Source organism: Trachymyrmex septentrionalis, unplaced genomic scaffold (assembly GCF_001594115.1).
Source record: "Trachymyrmex septentrionalis isolate Tsep2-gDNA-1 unplaced genomic scaffold, Tsep1.0 scaffold71, whole genome shotgun sequence".
NCBI classification, from domain to species: Eukaryota; Metazoa; Arthropoda; class Insecta; order Hymenoptera; family Formicidae; genus Trachymyrmex; species Trachymyrmex septentrionalis.
In genome coordinates this window covers 1,549,911-1,569,566 of record NW_017305895.1, presented here as the reverse complement: position 1 = coordinate 1,569,566, position 19,656 = coordinate 1,549,911, and the positions used below count along the sequence as shown (strand labels likewise).

The following is a 19,656-nucleotide window of genomic DNA, read 5'->3' as shown; positions in this document are numbered from 1 at the left end:
ATATATATATATATGTATGTATATATATATGGACACACACGCATACACGCGCGCGCGCGCGCACAAGCACACACACGCACACAATTCAACGCGATTCTGGTGGCATTCGGATGTAATGTAGAATATATTGTTAACTACATAATTTTCCATTGGGAACACAAGATCGCTTATAAATGAAATAATGTATATGGTTTGGAATCACTCAATTGTAAAGACTGAAATTGTTATTATATATAAAATGATATCATTTTTTTTAATAGGAGAGAGTTTATGCATCGATCCGATAAAGAACTCCTTTAGACTGTTCGAAAAATGGAATGTCCTGATGTGTCACATGCAAGAGAACATTAAAATTTTTTACTTGAAAGAGGATTATGATACGGATGCGGCAACGAAAAATGTATACGATACTATAGCTGCTTTTAAATGGGTCAGAAATATGGACTAAAATATGGTGATATTTCCTACTTTAAGTTAAAAAGAGTCTTTGAATCATTATTTTTTTATATCTTTTATAAAAAAATCTCATTAATTACACATACATAAGCTTTGATGTCCAACAATTTTTTTTTCTTGCGAACATTGTCGGACATACGTTAAGTGCATATAACTATATAGATTTGTTTGCATTGCTTGAAATCTCCCCCAAATTTTTGCATCTAAAACAAGATGTAGCATAAACATATATTTAGATTTAAGGAAAGAAGCCTAAGATTTTAAGTGCAAAAAGTACAAGCAATGCGAATAAACCTTATAAATACATATAGTATTGTAATATGTGTACTACAATATATATGTAAGTACGTGCAACTTGTATATAACTTCTTTTATCGGAGAAAGATAAAAAAAGATATGATATAGTATATCACTTGTGAATGTTCCTAAAAATATACGTGATTTACATTCACAATGAAATACTTAAAAATCCTGTTTCACGATGTAGAACTGTATAGATGCAAAATTAAATCATAGCTCTAAGTTGGTTGTATCATAAAATATTTTTACGAATAAATAGATAATACTATATATTATAGAAATATGTTTATAATTCTTTTTAATAAAAATAATCTTATGCGTATATATATATTTTATAATTATAAAAAAAAATATATATATATATTTAATAATTTCTCTCTTTTCGATTCTGTTAATTTAACATCTTGCTTCATATATCTTGCAAAAACTTTTTAGCATTTCTATTAATGAAATATGAATATATAGCCTGCATATTATAAAATTTGTAAAAACTTTATGTGCATTGTAATCTCTCTAACCGCTTCAGTATTTCACAATCGACGAAATCGGACAACTCCTTCTGAGTCCCATGCACTTTTCTCTGTCAATGAACACTGCATCTATCTTAGATTTTAAATTGCTTTCCAGATTAGATCTCGTGCGCAAAAGTTGCTGATGTTGCGCCTCAGATTGTTGCAGTTTCATATTCAAACCGTACACTATTTTATTAATATCCTCTACTTCTTTGTTTATTCTACAAAGTACGCAAATATTGTTATCTGAATAGTGACACGTAAATGATTTTAACAAACCTGAATTGGGCATCATCTTTGCATAGTTCAATGTCCGGACGATGCGTCCTGGCCTCCAGTCGCGTGTGCGCCACTTTTAATACTGGACTTTTATTGGCAATAGTCTTTTGCATTAATGCTACACTCTTTTCGACGTCAAAAATCTCTCCCTGAATCTAAAATGTCCACATACAGATAATATCGAATCTTATGCATAAGATTTAAACAAGAAGGATCTAAAGACGTTATGAAGATTTTACAATTTTTCAAATTGTTTTCTGAATTTTTCACATTGTTTATAATGTTGATAAAAATTTACACACCCTTACTATGATCTTACATCCCAATTTTTTGTTAACAAAAATGTTACCTTATATAAATGCGTTTGTAATTTTTCTTTCGCTTCCAACATTTCGGCAATTCGTCTGTCCAGCGCTTTATTGGTTTCAGCCCAAGCTTCGCATATTTCGTAGACTACCGCATTTATAACATTGTCAATATCATTTCGCAATCGATGCGATTTTGCTCGTTCCATCTGCGATTTCTTCACTATACAATTTGTCGCTTCTGCCCAAAATTCAGGCGCAATAACACTGCATAAACATAGTTGTTATAGCTCCAGTCAGTAGAGAAATAAAGTGTACGAAGAACAAATAATTTATCTTACTTAGTAAAATAAAATGTGTTATTATAATATACAAATATCAATTTATATGAAAAAGTTTCATTTTATAATCTTTCCATCTCTCCCAAAATAGATTATAAAATGAAAGCTTTCATAATTACCTGGGATCGTATCTTTCTATACCACCGTAATATTGTAGACCTCGAGTAAAATTGTTCATCTGGTGACACACGTTATCGATTCCCAGGGCTATTTCTTTGTTTTGTACATCAATCTGTAGCTGATGCTGCACAGCTCTACCATTTTTTAACTGAAAAATATTATAGAGAGAGTCTTCAAGGTTGATACCACATACTATCGATATGACATACCTGATTAATACATCTCTCCAGGATCTGTTTCAATTTTTTCTCACAGTTTCTCACTATTTCAACTTCTTCTAGCAGAGATTTTTCGACCTCATCATGTACCAAATCAATGCCTATCAATATTAATTAATTAATTAAGCCTTCTAGGTGATGCAATCCTAAAATATTCTTTCATTTCTTCATCTTTTTTTATGGTGATTGCTCAATTTTAATCTCAATATTGAGTCTCTTTATTGTCTAATATCAAAAAATGAAGAACCTTTTCTCGACTCCCGATGATAAAGACATTCTTGCGCAATATGTAACTGTCCTTCAAGACTTTGGATTACGGTTTGCAATTTACGACGACTATCCTGCATTTTACCGTTTTCTACGATTAATCTCTCCAATTCTAATGCCACCTCATTCCGCCAGAAAGTAACATCTGTGATTCTTTCCCCGAGTTTTCGACCACTCTCTATTTGTCCCTTTTTTGCCTTTTCGTCTACTTCTCTGAAATAAATATCACAGCAACAATATATTTCAAGAAATATATTTAAATCATGATATAATTTATTAACGAATAATTTTTAAGATAACTGAGATAATTAAATCAGTTTTAATATAACGGCATTTTTATGCATTGAATAATTTTCTGTAAACAAGTTCTTAATCTTTTTATAAATTATTTTATAATTTTATAGAATATCAAATATAACAAATAAAAAATTTTAAGGGTAGACTTTGCTAATGTTAAAACAATTAATACGTCACTAAATAATTTGATTAAAAAAAATCGACTCGAGTCTTAAAAATATACTCCTACCGCATTAAGCATGCATTGTTCTTGCGCATTTTTTCAGAGTAATATCTATTCGCATTCGATTCATTATAGAGTTTGATTTCATTCTGCATCCAATCACATGGAGTGTATCGCGTGTAAAGCGCAGCACGTGCCGCGTGCGTAGGATTGCGATCAAAACCGGTCACCAAATTTGGAAATTTTAGCGGCTCTGTCGCTAATCCACATGTCGTGCGACAAGCATCCACCAACAGATTCGTTATTGGCTGTGCATGCCTAAGTAAATTACAATTAATTTGGATAAAAGAAATTAATTTTGATTTTTTATGTTAAAAATAGCGTAGATATTTAAATTGAATTTTATTCATCTTTTACTTTTTTAAATTGAAGTTTATGCATTAGTGAATGTTAGAACTGTAGTAAATTACTCACAAGGGAGCCACTTCTACGACCTCATATCCTAAAGTAGGTCGCCAGGGATGCGGCCTTGGAGTCCTGTAAAATTCTCCAACTCTGGTTGGAATCGGAGGACCTGCGACCTGCTCCATACACGGTGAAACGCCGACTGTACTCCACGGCTGAAGTTGCTAGATATAATAATAGATATTTAAGTAATAAGAAATGAATAAATATAGTATTAATTGAAAATTCCAATAGGATGATTTACTCCTCGAGTGTGTTTTTGCATACATATTAAATAAAATCGCTGTCACAATTTCCTATATTTTAACCCTGAATATGAAATTGACAGAATCGTTTAAATTTCAATACGATAATACGCAATACTTAATAATAATAATAATAATAATAATATTTACGGAGTACATAACAGTTTGAGTCCTTTTAACGTTGACCATGATTACAATAAATTTCGTAAGTTTCTTCCCACGTTTTCCGAAGAAGAGATAGCGATTCAACGCAATTTTGAAATGCGACTAACTTGAAGTAAATCAAATCTCGAATAATTTTGAAAACGCAATGCCTACTCCGAAGTCATGATGCAAGTAGACATGTCTACTTGCATCATGTTCCGAAGTAACCTCTATCATGAAAGTAATCAAATGGAATAATAAAATAATAATATAATAATAATATATATAAAAGAACATTTTCTTTTTCCTCCTTTCTTTCTTTTTTTTTTCAAATGATTCTGAAAACGCAGTACCTACTCCAAAAACTAAGAATAATAATAATAACAATAATAAAATAGTACAACAAAAATAGTACAATAATAAACACTTTATTAAGGGTGAATACACAGCAAGTAAGAGTTAATAATACAATTAATATACACACACAAAAATAATATAATCAACGTACATACACAATAATATATACGCACACCAATATAGTAAGAATATTTTCCTTTTTTTCTCAAGTGATTTTGAAAATGCAATACCTATTCCAAAATAATCAAGTAAAATAATAATAATAATAATAGTAAATTTAATAAATCTATATATTGTTCGCTTCTAATATCTTGCGTAGTGGTGTATACCCTTTATAATCTTGTTTTAAATAACAGTAATAATAATAACTATAACAGTAAAAGTAAAAATAAGAATATTTTCCCTTTTTTTCTTGATAATTTCGAGCACTTCGACGTTCTCATCTAGGCGGGGCGATTTTTCAAAATCCGGAAGTGCATCGGCCACGTGATGCGAATCAGCGTCACGAGGTAATCAGTCAGGTGCTTTCGGAGTGCCTTCTGCTCCATTGAATCAGTTACTGTGCGTACGGTTCAGCGTGAATTTGTGTTCGTTTCCCTGGCCTCAACTCGACTTCTAGGATGACGAGAGGCACGGGAAAGCCGAGCAATATGGTCCATGTGTCATTCTTCGCACTGTTCGCCGTCTGTCAGCTTGCCTTCGCCTACGCCTGCACGCCCGCTGTGATCTGGTGCTCGCACGATTCGTCCGACTATGATGCGATGTACAGAACGATGCCGTCGAGTCCGAAGCTGACTTCCGACGAGTTCAAAATGATCCTGTCGCAGTTGAACGTTACCGAGCCAGCGATCGTCGCTGAAGAGCTATGTGTCGAGGATCTGCGGAATAGCAAGGTTAGTTCTCTTCGCCCCTTCCTGGCTATTTATCTGCGGCTACAAAAGAGATGCTTATCAGAGTCTTAGGTCCAGTTTCATAACTCACGATTAACTTTTAACCGAGGTTCAACTTATTTCTCATCTCTTTTTAATTCTAGAATTGGAAAGACAATGAATAAATTGAACCTCGATTAAGACTTAACCATGAGTTGTGAAACTGGGCCTTAAGAAGGAATATAAGAAAAGATAACGGAGGAAGAATCCGTGGAAAGAAATCTCGAATTTCGATTGCATCTGGTTCACATTAGTCTAGTGTATAGTTTCCTCCAAAGTATTCATTCACATTTAAAGCAGCGTTGAACCAAAATAAGTCGATAGAAATACGTTTGATTGCACTCTTTTCATTACTTCAATTCACAAAGTCTCTACTTTCAATAGAAACAGCACACTAAATGTAATCAACACAAAAATAAAATTGAGAATTTTGATAGAAAGTAGAACATTCTTGCAATACTATTGTCTAAAATTAACTAAGTTTTAATCTGTTACCTCTCTCATTTCTTATACACCTTTCTTCTTTCTCTGGATTATGGATATACATTTGTTATAATTTAAAAATGAAAGATATACAAGAAAATATCCCCAAATTTGCATTGAATATTTAATAGTAGTAAGACTAGTTTGTTCGCTATGATCTACATGGTTTTTCCATTCTACATGCATATGTTTTAATGTATTATATATATCAATAATGACAGTTTAGAATTATATTCTTGCACTCTTTTCTTCCCCTGTGGATTCTAGAAATGTATTTGTTATAATTTAAAAATAAAAGCTACACAAGAAAGAAATTCCTAAACTTACATTGAACATCTAATAGCAACAAGACTATTTTAGTTTGTTTCATTATGATTTACAAATGTATTTTCCTGCATTCATATGTCTTAATATATTTGAGTGCTTTTTATCTAGTGATACAAGTTGATACAAATATTTCATTTTTCTTAATATTCAGAAAGATAACAAAGAATGACACTTGCATCGTCAAATGAAAAGCATACAGTAATGAAATTTAGAATTAAAAACAGATACATCAATTGTTTCTTTTAGAGATTCTTTCAGAAATCATAAAATAAAATTGTTATAAATATACAAAATGTTGCAGGTGCTGTCAAATGCCACTAATGGTTCCAAAATATTTTATTTCCCGTGTGTTTTGTCCGACGAGAGCTTCCAAAAGATCTATAAACAGATAATAATAGAGGATATTAATGATCATGAGTTCAACATGATTCTCAAGGACATCGATTCGAGCGGATGCATAGCACTTACTGGAAAACAGTGTCGTTACAGCTACACTGAGCGAATAAAGAGAGAAGCGCTTGCGGACAATTCTACTTCAGAGTTCAAGATAAAAACAGACAATGTTCTATTGTATTCCGCTCAACCATTAATACTCAAAGTAAATAACATTAATAAAATATTAATATTGCTTAAGAAATTTTAAAGCAAATTTCTCAGGTTTTAAGACTTTCTCTTTATAATTTATGTATTAAGTGATAAAAGAGAAGGAATTTACAAAAAACATGAACCTATTCGATGTCAATTAATTTAGGAAGGCTAACAAAATTTAAGGTAATACAAAAAAAGTATTGTGCCATTGCAGATATCTGACAAGCCAGAAGTGCAGCTTGTTCAATCTAAAGTCGTCGATATGTCGTCTCGTAAGGGCAATGAGAGCAGGGTGACTATCTTGACTATCAAGCTCACCGATCAGACCATCGGCAGTGTAACGCTCGAGTTTTTCTTCGAGGTCAAAAGCGTCGGTTACTACACGTTGAATAAAGTGAACTGCGAGACGACCAATGGAGTTGATAATCTATCCACCAACCGAGACATTTCCTTTTCGTTCGGTTTCTCTTATCATTGCTCACCGAAAACCATCTTCACGGACGGTACCACGTTCTTAAGTATCACGGATATGCAAGTACAGGTCGATTACAAAGATGCAACGTTCAGCGACGCGTACGACTGTGTCGGTTTTACAAGTATACCAATTTGGACAGGGATATTCGTGACGGTAATACTAGGCTTGATCATGATATGGGCGCTCACCATGATCATGGATATTCGCACAATGGACAGATTCGATGATCCTAAGGGGAAAACTATCACGATTTCCAGCGCGGAATAGAATAGTAATAATAATAATAATGGAACTTATAATGCAATTGTAGGTATTGAATACTCGTGCGAAATCTATTATCAGATAAGATCATGTCGATTGTTCACGGTGATGATTGTTGTCTTGAACGTTTAAGTTCTCTAATTTGAGTGTCACATGTTTCCACAAAAACCGAAAAAGTATTGAGTAGTGATGATAATACTAGTCTCATTACGAACTTTCATTATGAACTTTCGCTCGATATATAAATATCATTCCTTTGTACAATATTACTTTCGATATTTATAATTGTTCGCTATTGTGAGCTGTTTGCTGTTTGTATGATACAATAGTTATGAACTGTTATTTTAGTATTCAGTCTTTGTGAAAAGGATAAAAAATCCTTCGAATGGAGGTAGCACAATATATATCATTAAATAAAAATACGAATAATAAGTGTTCTTTTAAACACAGGAATATATTATATAATAGAAAAAGAAATTGTATAGCCACATGAACTTGCGGTGAAATCACATACAGCTACATATTATTTGTAATAGGCAATGTATATTTGTTATATCAGAAATGATAGAAAAAAGCAGATTGTAAATTGAGAACTGTTACACGGTAGATAAATAAATTTCTACTACGGCTTCGCGTCTTCTGTAAACGGTTCTGATGTCTATATAAGCTTCCTTGTTAATAAGAGTTTGTAAAAAAGTATGTAACATAAGTTATAATATAAATGTTTAATATAATGTATAAGAAATATATACAATATAAACGTCCTGTAAAATCGACTTGTCGCCTTTTTTAAAAACTTATTCATGCCGAACATGCAGGAACATTGATACCATGAATTATCATAAACACCATAGAATATGGTGGTAATAATATGGGATTCATAGGATTTAATATCACAGGTCGAAACGGCGGCAAATCACCATTTGGTCGCAGTTTTAGTGCCTCAGCTTCGCCGTTCAGCTTTATCTCACTGCAAAACAAATATAATTCAATATACTCTATCCATTCGGCTTAATATTCGTTTGATTATTATTATAGAATTTTATTCATCATTTCATACATACCTCGACTGCAAATGATCAGCGGTTAGAGAATAATACGAAATCATGGTTTTACTGTTTTGTACAAACAATTCCGGAATATGTACGTAAGCCGCAGTTTTGTCTATATTCATTCCATAGACTGTGACAGCTGGTACTCTGGAAATCAGCGCATTTTTCGACGTGCAATGCGCGTACAATCGTACGCAGCCGAAATTGTCGGGCCTCGACAATTTCAAAACCTTCTCCGAAACAAATTGCTTGTAAAAGACGCTAACCCACCAGTCAGGGTTGGGTGTGAGATTCGATGATACCATAGCATAATTCCCGCCGAATAATGATTGTCTTGTAACGACGTTTAATCCCGCACTAGCGCTATATCCCAATTTATCCAACCATAAAAATCCGGCTACGAATCTATCGGACAATTCGGGTGCACCTCCCCCAAATGCAGTGCTGGTTTCGGCTATAAAAAAAATTAGATTTTTTTATTAAATGCAGTCTTTGTACTATACAATAATATGTTCTCTGTTAAGAAATCTATCCTAAGAATTTATAAAATATAAAATCAGAAAATTTGTGGTTTTAAAGAAAAAATATTAGAGATTTATGTATGTATAAATAGTATTATAATTTAGAAAAATAATTTTTTAAGAATAAAACTAAAAGCGGAAAAGCGATATTGTAATGTCCAATATTTTAATATTAATGTAAGATACGTACACAACCACATAGAAACATCTTTCCCCGACTCGGCAATAAATTGTCTCATGGAATTGATTTGCGCTGGTAACCAGTTGAACGTGGAAGGTGCCACGAAATCATTGACTTTAGCCTCTCGTCCATTCAGATAATACTGATGCCAAGTGACATAATTTACAGTATTCTTCTGGCTACTTAAAAATGCTTTGACATACAGCTCTCCCATCTCATTAGAATCTCCGACGTGATTAACTTCTGGTCCAACGAGAATGCTGTCGACATATCCTGCTTCGTTTAGCAATTGCCTTAAATGATCGTAATCCTTCGCAAGTTCGGTCGCAGGAATTGTCACATTGAACACGTGTTTAAAGGAATTTGGTTCTAAAAACATTGTCGATATAAATATTAGGGACTAACATGCGCATATAATTCTATTTATGTATACATACTTTATGATAACTTAATATTTATACTGATATTATCAAACAATTTCTTAATTTATTGTTAATTTAATCTTAATTTATATGTTAATCATATTTTACATAGTTGATTTTTCACATTTATATAGTTACCATTTCCCAATTGCCAATCTAATGTCATGCCTTGATTTTTAGTAAATGCAATAATCTCTTGTGCGTTACTGTTATTCCAAGATCCATTTGGATTTCTGAGCAATACATTCAGATCAAAGATCATTCGTAACTCCGACTTCACTGTAAAATCGTAGATAGCAAGCAAATCTGTGCCGGAGATAGTAAAGTTGCTGATATCCTGGCCATCCACAGGACTAAGGATCTTCTCGGACGAGTTTGGTTCCATCTAAATCATCATGTATGCATTAAAACATTAAGATTAAATCTACAAGCAGTTTTATAACAATTAATTATGTTTTATAATTTCGAAATAGGTAGAAAAAGTAAATAAGTTTGCATGACAAATGTGTTACTTATGAAGAATATTATATTTTGCAAACCAACCTGATCCTGAATAAATGTCAGACAATCCGCAGAGGTTCCACCCACTCTGACATAAGCAGGACTTAAATGACGGGCCAAATTGATAAATTTCTGTTGTCCAATAGGTACCTCATTCATTCTTCGAAGTAAGGACGTGTCGAGACCGAACGACAAGAACTTGTCGGAAACGATATGTAATACAGACTGCTGTCTGTCAAAATGGAATACATAGAGGCGGATTGGAACTTGGATATTGGAGCTCCATAATGAGAGAATCAACAGCGTCGAGCATAGACCCAATGCAGTGCAACAGAGTATAGAACGTACAGCTGGACCTGCTATAGAAAGAAGTTAAGATTCATTTAATAATAAAAAAGGTATGTTAAGAAATAAAAAAGTTATATGCAACATGTGTATAACTTTTGATCAATAGTTTTAATATACTATAAAGAATTTTACTCTTACAAAATATTGTATTTTTAATTGTATAAAACCGCAAGAAAATGTAATTAAATAATTTTTTAATTTAGCTAAAGATGATTGTAAATCAAAACATTATTTTAATGGTTTGAAAAACTAATTTTTGTTTTCTTTATTGTTGATGTTTAAATTAGTTTCTAATTTGTGACCTAATTATTTGCTTGTGTTTGATATTTTTCTTATATTTTTTATTATTTTATAATTCTGAGACTATTAATTTTTTTGCAATTGAAATAAATTTAATGAAAAGAGTTATAAAATGTTACTCAAATGCATATATTATATACGTTTGAAATATGACCATGTGACACGAAATTTCCCGGCAAGTATGGCGGCAAGACGGTCATCAACGGCTATTGTCGACGTAACACCGAAAAAAAATAGAACGTAATATGCGATAATTGATATATTTTAGAAGAAGTGATTCAATCGACAGCGAGGCAAGCAAAGGCGAATCGTACATTCATCTCACATATCTCTTCAAATAGATACGTCCGAAGTTCCAACTTACCACCACGTACACGCGAATCGCTCAGTTCCTGATATCGGCCCTTGCTCCAGTCATTGTTTACGAAATAACTCATCGTCGTCGAGAAGATTTCCACAGCCTAACCGGAGGAAAACCAGAAAGACCGACTCAAATCAGTCTCAAATGGTCGCAAATGTCGTACGCGGATTCGCCGCTCTTTTTGTGCATCAACAATTGAACGCTCTTCGTCCTGCTTTCTGCTTCCGCTTAGCGCCGCGAGAACAATCGAGAGTATCGAAACGGGCGCGATAAAAACTATGAATAAATTTGATCATTCAAACTCGGTACATTTAAAAATATAATAGTTAAATTAAATTAATAGTTCTTGTACCAAATAGAGAAAAAAATGTACTCAATTTTAATAAATATTTATTTAAATAGTGCCAGTTGAATATTTACTAAATGTAAATATATATTTATTTGGTACAAGAACTATTAATTTAATTTAACTATTGTATTTTTTATTTAGCAAATATTTATTTTAATAAATAACTTTTAAGATGTAAATAAATGTTATATTAGTATTCAAACAATTATTTATTAAAATTTGATATATTTTTTCTCAGTGGATTAGTACATTAAAATGTTTTATATAAAAAATAAAAAACCTTTATATAAATGCATGACAATAATGCATGACGAAAATAATACATATATATATTCTGTTAACATGACAGTATCATTATTAGGTATTTAATTGTTTAAAGTATTTATATACTTTTATATTTAACTTTGTTAATTTCATACAGCTTTTAGTATGCATTATAATGGTGAAGTGAAACATATATACACAATTTTTCTATGAAGAAATTTTCTGTTTATGATAATCACTGGAACATTGTAGTTTTATTTCGGTTTAGATTTAGGTGAATCATATGTTTTTTTCAGATGGATTTTCTTAACGTTTCGTAATGTGTTGTCTGCTTGTTGACAATGATTTTCTCGCCACAAAACTGATTCATGATTCTCGAGGCGCGAGTTAGAAGTAGATGCAGCCTGATGTTCTGAAGAGATTACTTTGTTCATTGTGCAAGTAGTTCCCTCAGTACTGATGTACGATGCTTTTCTTGATTGTTTCTCTATTTTAGGATTCAACCAATGTCTTCGTATTCTGCAAACTACAAATAATTACGCATTCAAAAAGGGTGCTGTCCAGTATAATGTTAAGGAATAATGTTAAGTATAATGTTACGTTATGAGTATTAAAAGTATTAAATATCCTAGTAAACGCCAATTTACACAGTAACATTATATCAATATTATAATTTCCACAATAACTGTTACATACTACATATATTATATTTATATTATAAAATAAGGAATATAATACTAATATCATGTAACTCATTTCCCAATTAACTCTTATAGAAATTTAATATTGACCAATTAATCATTTATTTTAAATATTAAAAGTACAGTAACTATTATTGAATTTTTATAAGGGAAACGTCAACTAATAATTATCATAATATATATAATTTAGTAATAAATATAATTTAATTATAATCTCACAAATAGTATAATTATAACAGTATAATTATAACACATACATAAAAACATTAAAAACTATATTATTCAATATGAAATTATAACATTGGTGTTATGTTATTGTTTGTTGGTGTTTACTGGGTTGTTAGTTAGCAATTATCAAACTACCATATATATAGCTTTCGATCTTCGACGCAATGCATGTCAATGAAAAATAAAACGTATAAAAGGGAGATACATTGAAGTTTACCTTTAGCCGAGATCTCCGCATGAATCGAATCAGAGCTGGAATTCGAGGAACGGAGAGCGCGAGATCGACTTTTGTTCGCGGCGCGGTTCCTGTACGAAACGCTATGCCGACGCTTCCTCCTTGTAGTTAATCTCTGCCGTGACTCTGAGCTGCTCAGCTCATCCTCCGCCCAGAACTGTCGGTCAGTATCATCCGAGATTGGTGGAGCCGGAACGAGTGGCTTTAAATGATTAACATCATTCTATGGCTTGTACATTATCCATGCACTACTTATTTATTTTCATGTTTCGCTCACAGCTTCTCCATAGGTGTTCGAGGCGCATCCTCTTCTCTTTTCTCCAATGTCAGTGACACGATTTTCATAACCCTCCTCCTCGGAGCTACCCTTCATCTTCGCGTCTCCCCAAGCGCAATAATATCCCATCTTCTTATTTTACATATATACAAGTCGAATGCCGTTGTAACTATGACATGCAATTTATCGCATTTTACAATTATTGTTTCAACATACTGGCGAATTTTTACGATATATGTATATTCAGATAATCGATCAGACAGTTAAAAGTTATACGAGATGTGTAGTGTTTTTTTCATGATATTGAGATACCATCAGATATCAAATTCATTACAATACGGATTAATTTTGTTATGAACTTAATTCCGACAAACTCACTAATTTTTGTTTATTTCATGTTTTCAGAAAACAATGCAGTCGATATTTTTAGCAGCAAAAGAAATTGATTGCTTTATTTTTTTTTTTTTTTTAGATATAATCTCTTATTTTTTTGAAGATAAAGACACAGATGAAAAAGTAAAATTGAAAAGATATCACTTTGTAATATTTCACAACTATATATACTGTATATATACGACGAATTGTTGCACGTGAGTATTATAACTGGCCTCACAAAATACGAGGGAGATAAATTAACTTTGTATAATGATTCTATATATTACACATATGCTTTTTTCGTAGGCATTAGGTATCACTTATTCTCGTATACGATGTCGGTACATTTTGTCAATGCCTGAAAAATATATCTCTATTCTCCTCTCTCTCTCTCTCTCTCTCTGCCACATTTCTCTTTTTCTTCGCGTGTTTTTTTACATGTTTATATACAACTTGTTAATCTAGTTTAATCGTTCTCGGATTTTCTGCGTTTTTTCGAGCGCGGAGTGTCAGTATCGTGGGGACTCGGAGTGATGTGACTTCGTTTCCGCTTAAGGCTATTCTCGTTCGCCTCGCTACTACTGCTCGCAGCGGTTCTAGTCTCCCTTCGGAACGTTCCTTCTCCCGTTGCTTGTACCAAAATCTGAAATTAAACAACATTAATGATAATCAGAATTTCGTTTATCAACACTCATACATAACATTTATACAAACAAATTCATGCTTAGTTCTAAGTATCCGAACTATTAGCCAAGTTCTTATTACCAGAAAACTACAGTTAGTAGAAAACTACAGTTCGGATAATAAGAGCTAGACAGGCTTGACTTCAGTTTTCTGAACGTCAGCTCCTTATCAGAACTAATAAGTGCTAGTAGAGGTAGAAATCAACTTCTATTATCCGAACCGTTATTGGAACTATTTTGTCCTCTGACATGTTCAGATAAACAAAATCCTATTCATTCTACTATTTTCGAAAATACACAATAGGAAGATACTTTAAAGAGTATGATAAAATGTGTACTGAGAGTGATGTAAAAACAAACATATTTTTAATATTTTCACTAGTATTATACTGCTTTCCTTTCTAATCAATTTCCTAACACATTTTAAAATAAGCACACCAGCAGTCATTAACAAAAAAGAGTATATTATTTGAATTAGAGTTATGAATAATAAACAAAATCTTTTTCTTGCCTGCATATGTTGCAAACATTCTTCTTGCATTGAAACTGCCATTTTAAAGATAAACGTGTCATGTTTGTTGTACATGATCGCATTTTGGAACATAAGCATGACGTCCCTCTGAAAGTGCATGGTCGACCTAATTGTGCCGTTGTCAATGTTCTTTTTGATGGTTGATAGATCCATCGGTCGGAAAATCACCGAATGATACCCAGGCGCCTGGTCCTCTGTGATCGGCCTGAGAAACACCGACGCGTATTTATGCGTGGCCAAACGATTGTAGACGAGCATGACCGCTTTCTTCCAAGCACGATAATCCGCGCCCTCTCCAGTGCTCTCATTTTCTGGTTCACTGTCCACAGCGATATTCTGTTTTTTGGAGTATGTCTTCATCGCTCGGTTGCTACTCAATTTGCTCAACGATGACTCCTCCTCATCTAATTCTCCGGGTTCTTCCACGACTGTAGATTCTACTTCCTTCTTTACGCTCTGCTCGCCTTCCATGGTTTTCTTTACATCCTCTTTTTCCTCTTTTTTCTCCTTTACTTCCATTTTCTCTTTCTTATCTTCCTCCGATGAACCGTGAAGCGGGCTCTTCCTATAAAACGAATCGCTAGCTTCCGGTTCTGTTTCGGCTTTTGATTCTTCGAACTTGACTTCTACACTCTCCGTTTTAATGTGTATTTCTGCATCGGTAGTCGTAGCCTCGACTGGCTCGCTTTTGACACTTTTTACTTCCTCTACGGTCACTTGTTTAGTATCCTCGTTTTCATCAGTCGGTTCTTTGTCGGTCTCCTCCTCTTTGACTTCTACATCCTGCAAGATGGAACTTGTAGCATCCTCCGAGGAATCTTTAATCTTCTCCTTCTTAAGCTCTGTGCCTATCTCCAACGTTTCCTCGTTCGTTTCTTCTGTCTGTGACTTTATCGAAGATTCTTCTTTTATCTCTGCAACATTCTTTTCTTTTATCGATTCCTCTTTAAACAATTCTAAGGATTCAGTGTTTTCAACCGTATTTTCGACAATCCGCTCTTCTGTCACCGCTTTCTTTTTACTCTCCGTGCTTTGACTGCTCTCGTCGTCCTCTAGGATTAAGCTAATATCTTGCGACTTTTCCGTATCTTCGGCACTGGGTAGATCATTCGTCATCTCTGAAGAAATGCTCACAATCTCCGCGGACGGCACGTCCTGCTGATCCCCTGTAATTTTCGCCAAATATATTTCTAATTGATCTAATCCCGCATTATGTTTACCTTCAATGTCTTCTGGAGGCTCCTTCTGCTCTTTAACGCTATCGGATGATTCTTTGTAAATAGGCGCAGTGACTTCCGTTTCCTCTTCCTCTTCAACTTCCTCTTCCACGTCTTCCGTAGTCTCGTTTATGGTTTCCTTCATATCGCCCAAAAGTTTAGAGTTATTTTTCTCGATCTCTACATTCGATGAGGCACCCACGGATTTTGTTTCAGCGTCCGATTGTTTCTCTTCTATTGAAGTATCGTTACTAGTTTCTTCATCTTTGATTTCTGTCTTTGGAACAAGCTGTTCCATCGAAGTCGTCCTCTTTTCACACGTACTTGTCTCGGATTTGGTCTCCGATGTGTTTGGTATGGTCTCTGTGATCTCCGTGACAATAATTTTAGGTTCTTGTGAATCAATGGCGACGGTTCCAATAATCTCGGCAATATTTGAAGTACTAGAATCAATCTCCTCGATTGCCATTTCGCTTTGTGGCGAATCGGACAGCGACACAGCCTCATCCACATCTCTCGGTTGCGGCCTTGGTCCTGTTGTAGGTATTAACACTTCCGTCGCTTGTTGGGGCATACTGGTGAGACTATTGATAACTGCCGTTGTCGTTGTCGTTGTTGTCGAGCCACTTGTGTCTATTGTCTGTGGACTATTGGGGATATCTTCTTTGATCTCTTCCTTGATCAATTCCTCGATGTCACCGATGATGTCGTTTATCTCATCCTTATCCATCACATCCACCATTATGTCTTTACGCATCACGTCTATGTGATCAATTATCTGCATCTGTATATTCTCTGACACTGATATATTTGTCGAAGTGGTGGCGGTCGCTGGAACTGTTGACATTGTCGTTGCTGCCATTGCTTCGTTCTGGATAGCCTGTTGGACTTGAGTTTGCGATTGAGCTGCTTGCTGGAAATTGTGCACTTCGGAGGTAGCAGCCACAATTGTGGTTGTCTGTTGCTGTTGCGCATGGGATACATTCGTTGTGGGAGTTGTCGTTTGCAAATTTGGTAGGGATCCTCTCTGCGTACTCGCTGGCATTTCCAACAGCATAGATAGTGTAGGAGCGCCAACGGACGGCCGTTCTGGTGTCGTATTCGCGCTAGCTATAGCCGTCGAGACCAATTGCTGCAACTGTGGCGATACCTTTTGTGTCATCTGTGCGTTTAGTGCTTTAGGACTTGATCCAAGCAGACTGGTAATGGTCGGCGAACTCACTTGAACCGGAGTGGACGGAAAGGATTGCACAGTCTGAGTCGTTGGACTGGGAGATTTCAATAGACTCGTCAACAATGGAGATCTACCGCCCCTATTAGTTTTCTTTTCCTCATCGTTCTCCACCAATGATTCCGTCGCAGTGGATTCCTGCAGTACTTCTGTTGTACCTTCCACTGCTTTGCGAGTTTGGGTTACAATTGAAGTCGAGATAGATGGTGAACTCATATCTTGTTTTTGTTGCTGTTGACGTTTCGCCAGCCACGCCATGTGAGTCCGTGTCTTTTGCTCCATCTCACGTTCTTCCTGTTGTATATCAAGCCACATCTTCTCCAACTTCTCGTCGCTTATTGCGCTTGATTTGAAATGATTCAAATCTGTCTTGAGTCGTAGGTACTCTTCCCTCTGACGGTTAAGCATTTGACTCAACTCAGTTACTCTCTCTTGTGTCAATTTTCTGACTATGGATTCACCAGTGGTCTCGCCGCTCTCTCGCTTCTTTCTTTTTGGCGTATCAGCATTTTCCAGTAAACACGCATATTGTATGGCACACGACTTTGGCGAGAACCAATCTGTGGGCTTCAATGGTTCTTTTTCAACAAACGGTTTCAATGATCTGGATACACTTATCCAATTCTGATCCCCAGATTTTAGTACACTTGATGCAAGACATAATTGTTCCCGTGTAGACCACGTGTCACAGTTCGAGGTTGTACGTTTGAATTTTATTCCTGAAATTTATGTTTTTAATTAAATATCTATCTCTTCTTGGCTTATATATGCTAAAGTAAATTAATTTAATTCTAATTAAATACCATTTAACTACTTTTCATACAAATAAAAAAATTAAATAACAGAAATATCATTTATCATAATAGAAAATATCATGTAAAAAAATTACAAAATTGATTAAATTCGATTAACTTTAATCTCATACACTTAGTAAGTTATCGTAAGATAAAAATTTTAAATAAAGTATCTTAGAACTACAAATATTAAAATAAATATACAATATTTGTTTTAGTTAAATTCCTTTCTTTATTTTCTTACTTTTTTCTTACTTTTTCTCTTAAAAGTCATCTTTATATATATAATATTTTACATTTAAAAACAAAATGCAATTAAAATAAACAAGCAAAATTTAGTAAGTAAAATTCTTTTAAGTTGATATTCTTTGTTTGGTGGTATAGGTTAGTAACATCGTTAATTCATTTCGGACATCTGTCCAAATATCTGTTTATTTTAAAGCAGATAAAACCAGCGAATTCCAGAAGTAACGACAAGTATAGAATAAAATTGTCTGAAATCTATTCATTTAAAGTCAAAATATGCATTGAAACTCAATACAATTATCTTAACCTATAAAAGCATCTTTTGTCAAAAGTTGAACTCACTGTCCTGCATCGATGCCATTGCTCTTTTTTCTGAAAAATTTTAAGCTCAGAGCAATTTACAAGATATGCGCAACTTCAACTTGCGACTAATTCGTTACTGCGTTTTGTCACAACTCTTCGAAAAGAAACAGAAAACGAATTTCATTCCATGTATATTGTGAACCATATTCAGAACGCTCTCTTCTGGATAAAAGCGTGTTTTTATTTCTTGGGCTACGTTCCAAAACTTCCTCTCTGAGGAAAATTTTACTGAAAATATATAGTATATGTAACATATACTATAGCATATAGAGTAAAATCTTCCTCGGAGAGGAAGTTTTGGAACGTAGCCTAAAATTCTATAGTACGCGTAACGTAAATTATAGCATGTAGCGTGCTGCATCGTAAGCGCGTTCCGAATACGAGCCTGTATGAATGTACGCGCAACTGTGCAATTACTCGGAAGAATGTCTCAAGTCTGTTCGATTTACTTACACTTTTTTTACACTTTTTACATTTAAAATAAGATAGATATATATTTGGCACTGAAAAGAGAGAAAATGAAGATGCTAAGTATAAAAAGTGTAAACACATCGAATAGACCTAAGGCCTATGCATTAAAGATTGAGATTAAAGATTAAAGATTGAAATTTCACCAATGAGAACAAAGAAATTTTGGCTCCTTTTGTTCTGATTGGTCAAACTTCAATCTTCAATCTCATTTTTCAATGCGTAGTCTGATTTCAGTCTAAAGCCCGATGTCCACGATGCTAGAAATCAGTCCAAAATCTCAAATAGAGAAAAAATTAACAAATCACATTTGAACAATTTGATTACATGATCATTGCAATTGGTCAATTCTTTTTTCATCCGAAATCTTGGACCGATTTCTAACATTGTGAACACAAGGCTTAATAGATCTGTTTGCGTTGCTTGAAATCTCCAAAACTTAAAAGAAGATAAAAGGCCTATTCTTTTTAGCTGT

General features: G+C 34.0%; 5 protein-coding genes across 7 annotated transcripts in view; 2 read left to right on the top strand and 3 right to left on the bottom strand.

Annotated features, from left to right (window-relative positions):
* The window catches only part of LOC108753731 (glycerol-3-phosphate acyltransferase 1, mitochondrial), a 31,438-nt gene extending 30,990 nt beyond the window's left edge, over nucleotides 1-448 (top strand). Inside the window, exon 12 of the mRNA XM_018495592.1 lies at nucleotides 261-448. Within this exon, the coding sequence (XP_018351094.1) occupies nucleotides 261-448 (188 nt within the window). The remainder of the gene's footprint in view (nucleotides 1-260) is intronic.
* Nucleotides 449-1,135: 687 nt separating this feature from the next.
* Nucleotides 1,136-4,228, bottom strand: LOC108753743 (tektin-3-like). The gene is made up of 9 exons (XM_018495610.1): nucleotides 4,119-4,228; nucleotides 3,733-3,887; nucleotides 3,325-3,576; nucleotides 2,779-3,011; nucleotides 2,523-2,632; nucleotides 2,313-2,461; nucleotides 1,897-2,119; nucleotides 1,548-1,702; nucleotides 1,136-1,489 (listed from the first exon to the last, which is right to left on the bottom strand). The coding sequence occupies exons 1-9, from the start codon at nucleotides 4,155-4,157 to the stop codon at nucleotides 1,279-1,281; spliced, it is 1,527 nt and encodes a 508-aa protein (XP_018351112.1). The 5' UTR covers nucleotides 4,158-4,228; the 3' UTR covers nucleotides 1,136-1,278.
* A 752-nt stretch (nucleotides 4,229-4,980) lies between these two features.
* On the top strand, nucleotides 4,981-7,552 carry LOC108753770. Its single transcript, XM_018495655.1, has 3 exons — nucleotides 4,981-5,362; nucleotides 6,510-6,806; nucleotides 7,011-7,552. The coding sequence occupies exons 1-3, from the start codon at nucleotides 5,090-5,092 to the stop codon at nucleotides 7,536-7,538; spliced, it is 1,098 nt and encodes a 365-aa protein (XP_018351157.1). The 5' UTR covers nucleotides 4,981-5,089; the 3' UTR covers nucleotides 7,539-7,552.
* Nucleotides 7,553-8,322: 770 nt separating this feature from the next.
* On the bottom strand, nucleotides 8,323-13,709 carry LOC108753769 (heparanase-like). 2 transcript variants are annotated; one of them, XM_018495654.1, is made up of 7 exons: nucleotides 13,273-13,709; nucleotides 12,978-13,197; nucleotides 10,252-10,565; nucleotides 9,847-10,093; nucleotides 9,296-9,655; nucleotides 8,597-9,038; nucleotides 8,323-8,502 (listed from the first exon to the last, which is right to left on the bottom strand). In XM_018495654.1, the coding sequence occupies exons 1-7, from the start codon at nucleotides 13,399-13,401 to the stop codon at nucleotides 8,334-8,336; spliced, it is 1,881 nt and encodes a 626-aa protein (XP_018351156.1). In that variant the 5' UTR covers nucleotides 13,402-13,709; the 3' UTR covers nucleotides 8,323-8,333. The 2 variants fall into 2 exon arrangements, with proteins under 2 accessions (XP_018351156.1, XP_018351154.1); XM_018495652.1 differs by lacking the exons at nucleotides 12,978-13,197; nucleotides 13,273-13,709 and adding an exon at nucleotides 11,222-11,480 and having other exon boundaries at nucleotides 10,252-10,568.
* A 206-nt stretch (nucleotides 13,710-13,915) lies between these two features.
* On the bottom strand, nucleotides 13,916-18,858 carry LOC108753768 (bromodomain-containing protein 8). 2 transcript variants are annotated; one of them, XM_018495651.1, is made up of 4 exons: nucleotides 18,693-18,858; nucleotides 16,083-18,029; nucleotides 14,842-16,028; nucleotides 13,916-14,290 (listed from the first exon to the last, which is right to left on the bottom strand). In XM_018495651.1, the coding sequence occupies exons 1-4, from the start codon at nucleotides 18,709-18,711 to the stop codon at nucleotides 14,114-14,116; spliced, it is 3,330 nt and encodes a 1,109-aa protein (XP_018351153.1). In that variant the 5' UTR covers nucleotides 18,712-18,858; the 3' UTR covers nucleotides 13,916-14,113. The 2 variants fall into 2 exon arrangements, with proteins under 2 accessions (XP_018351153.1, XP_018351152.1); XM_018495650.1 differs by having other exon boundaries at nucleotides 14,842-18,029.
* Nucleotides 18,859-19,656: the final 798 nt, after the last annotated feature.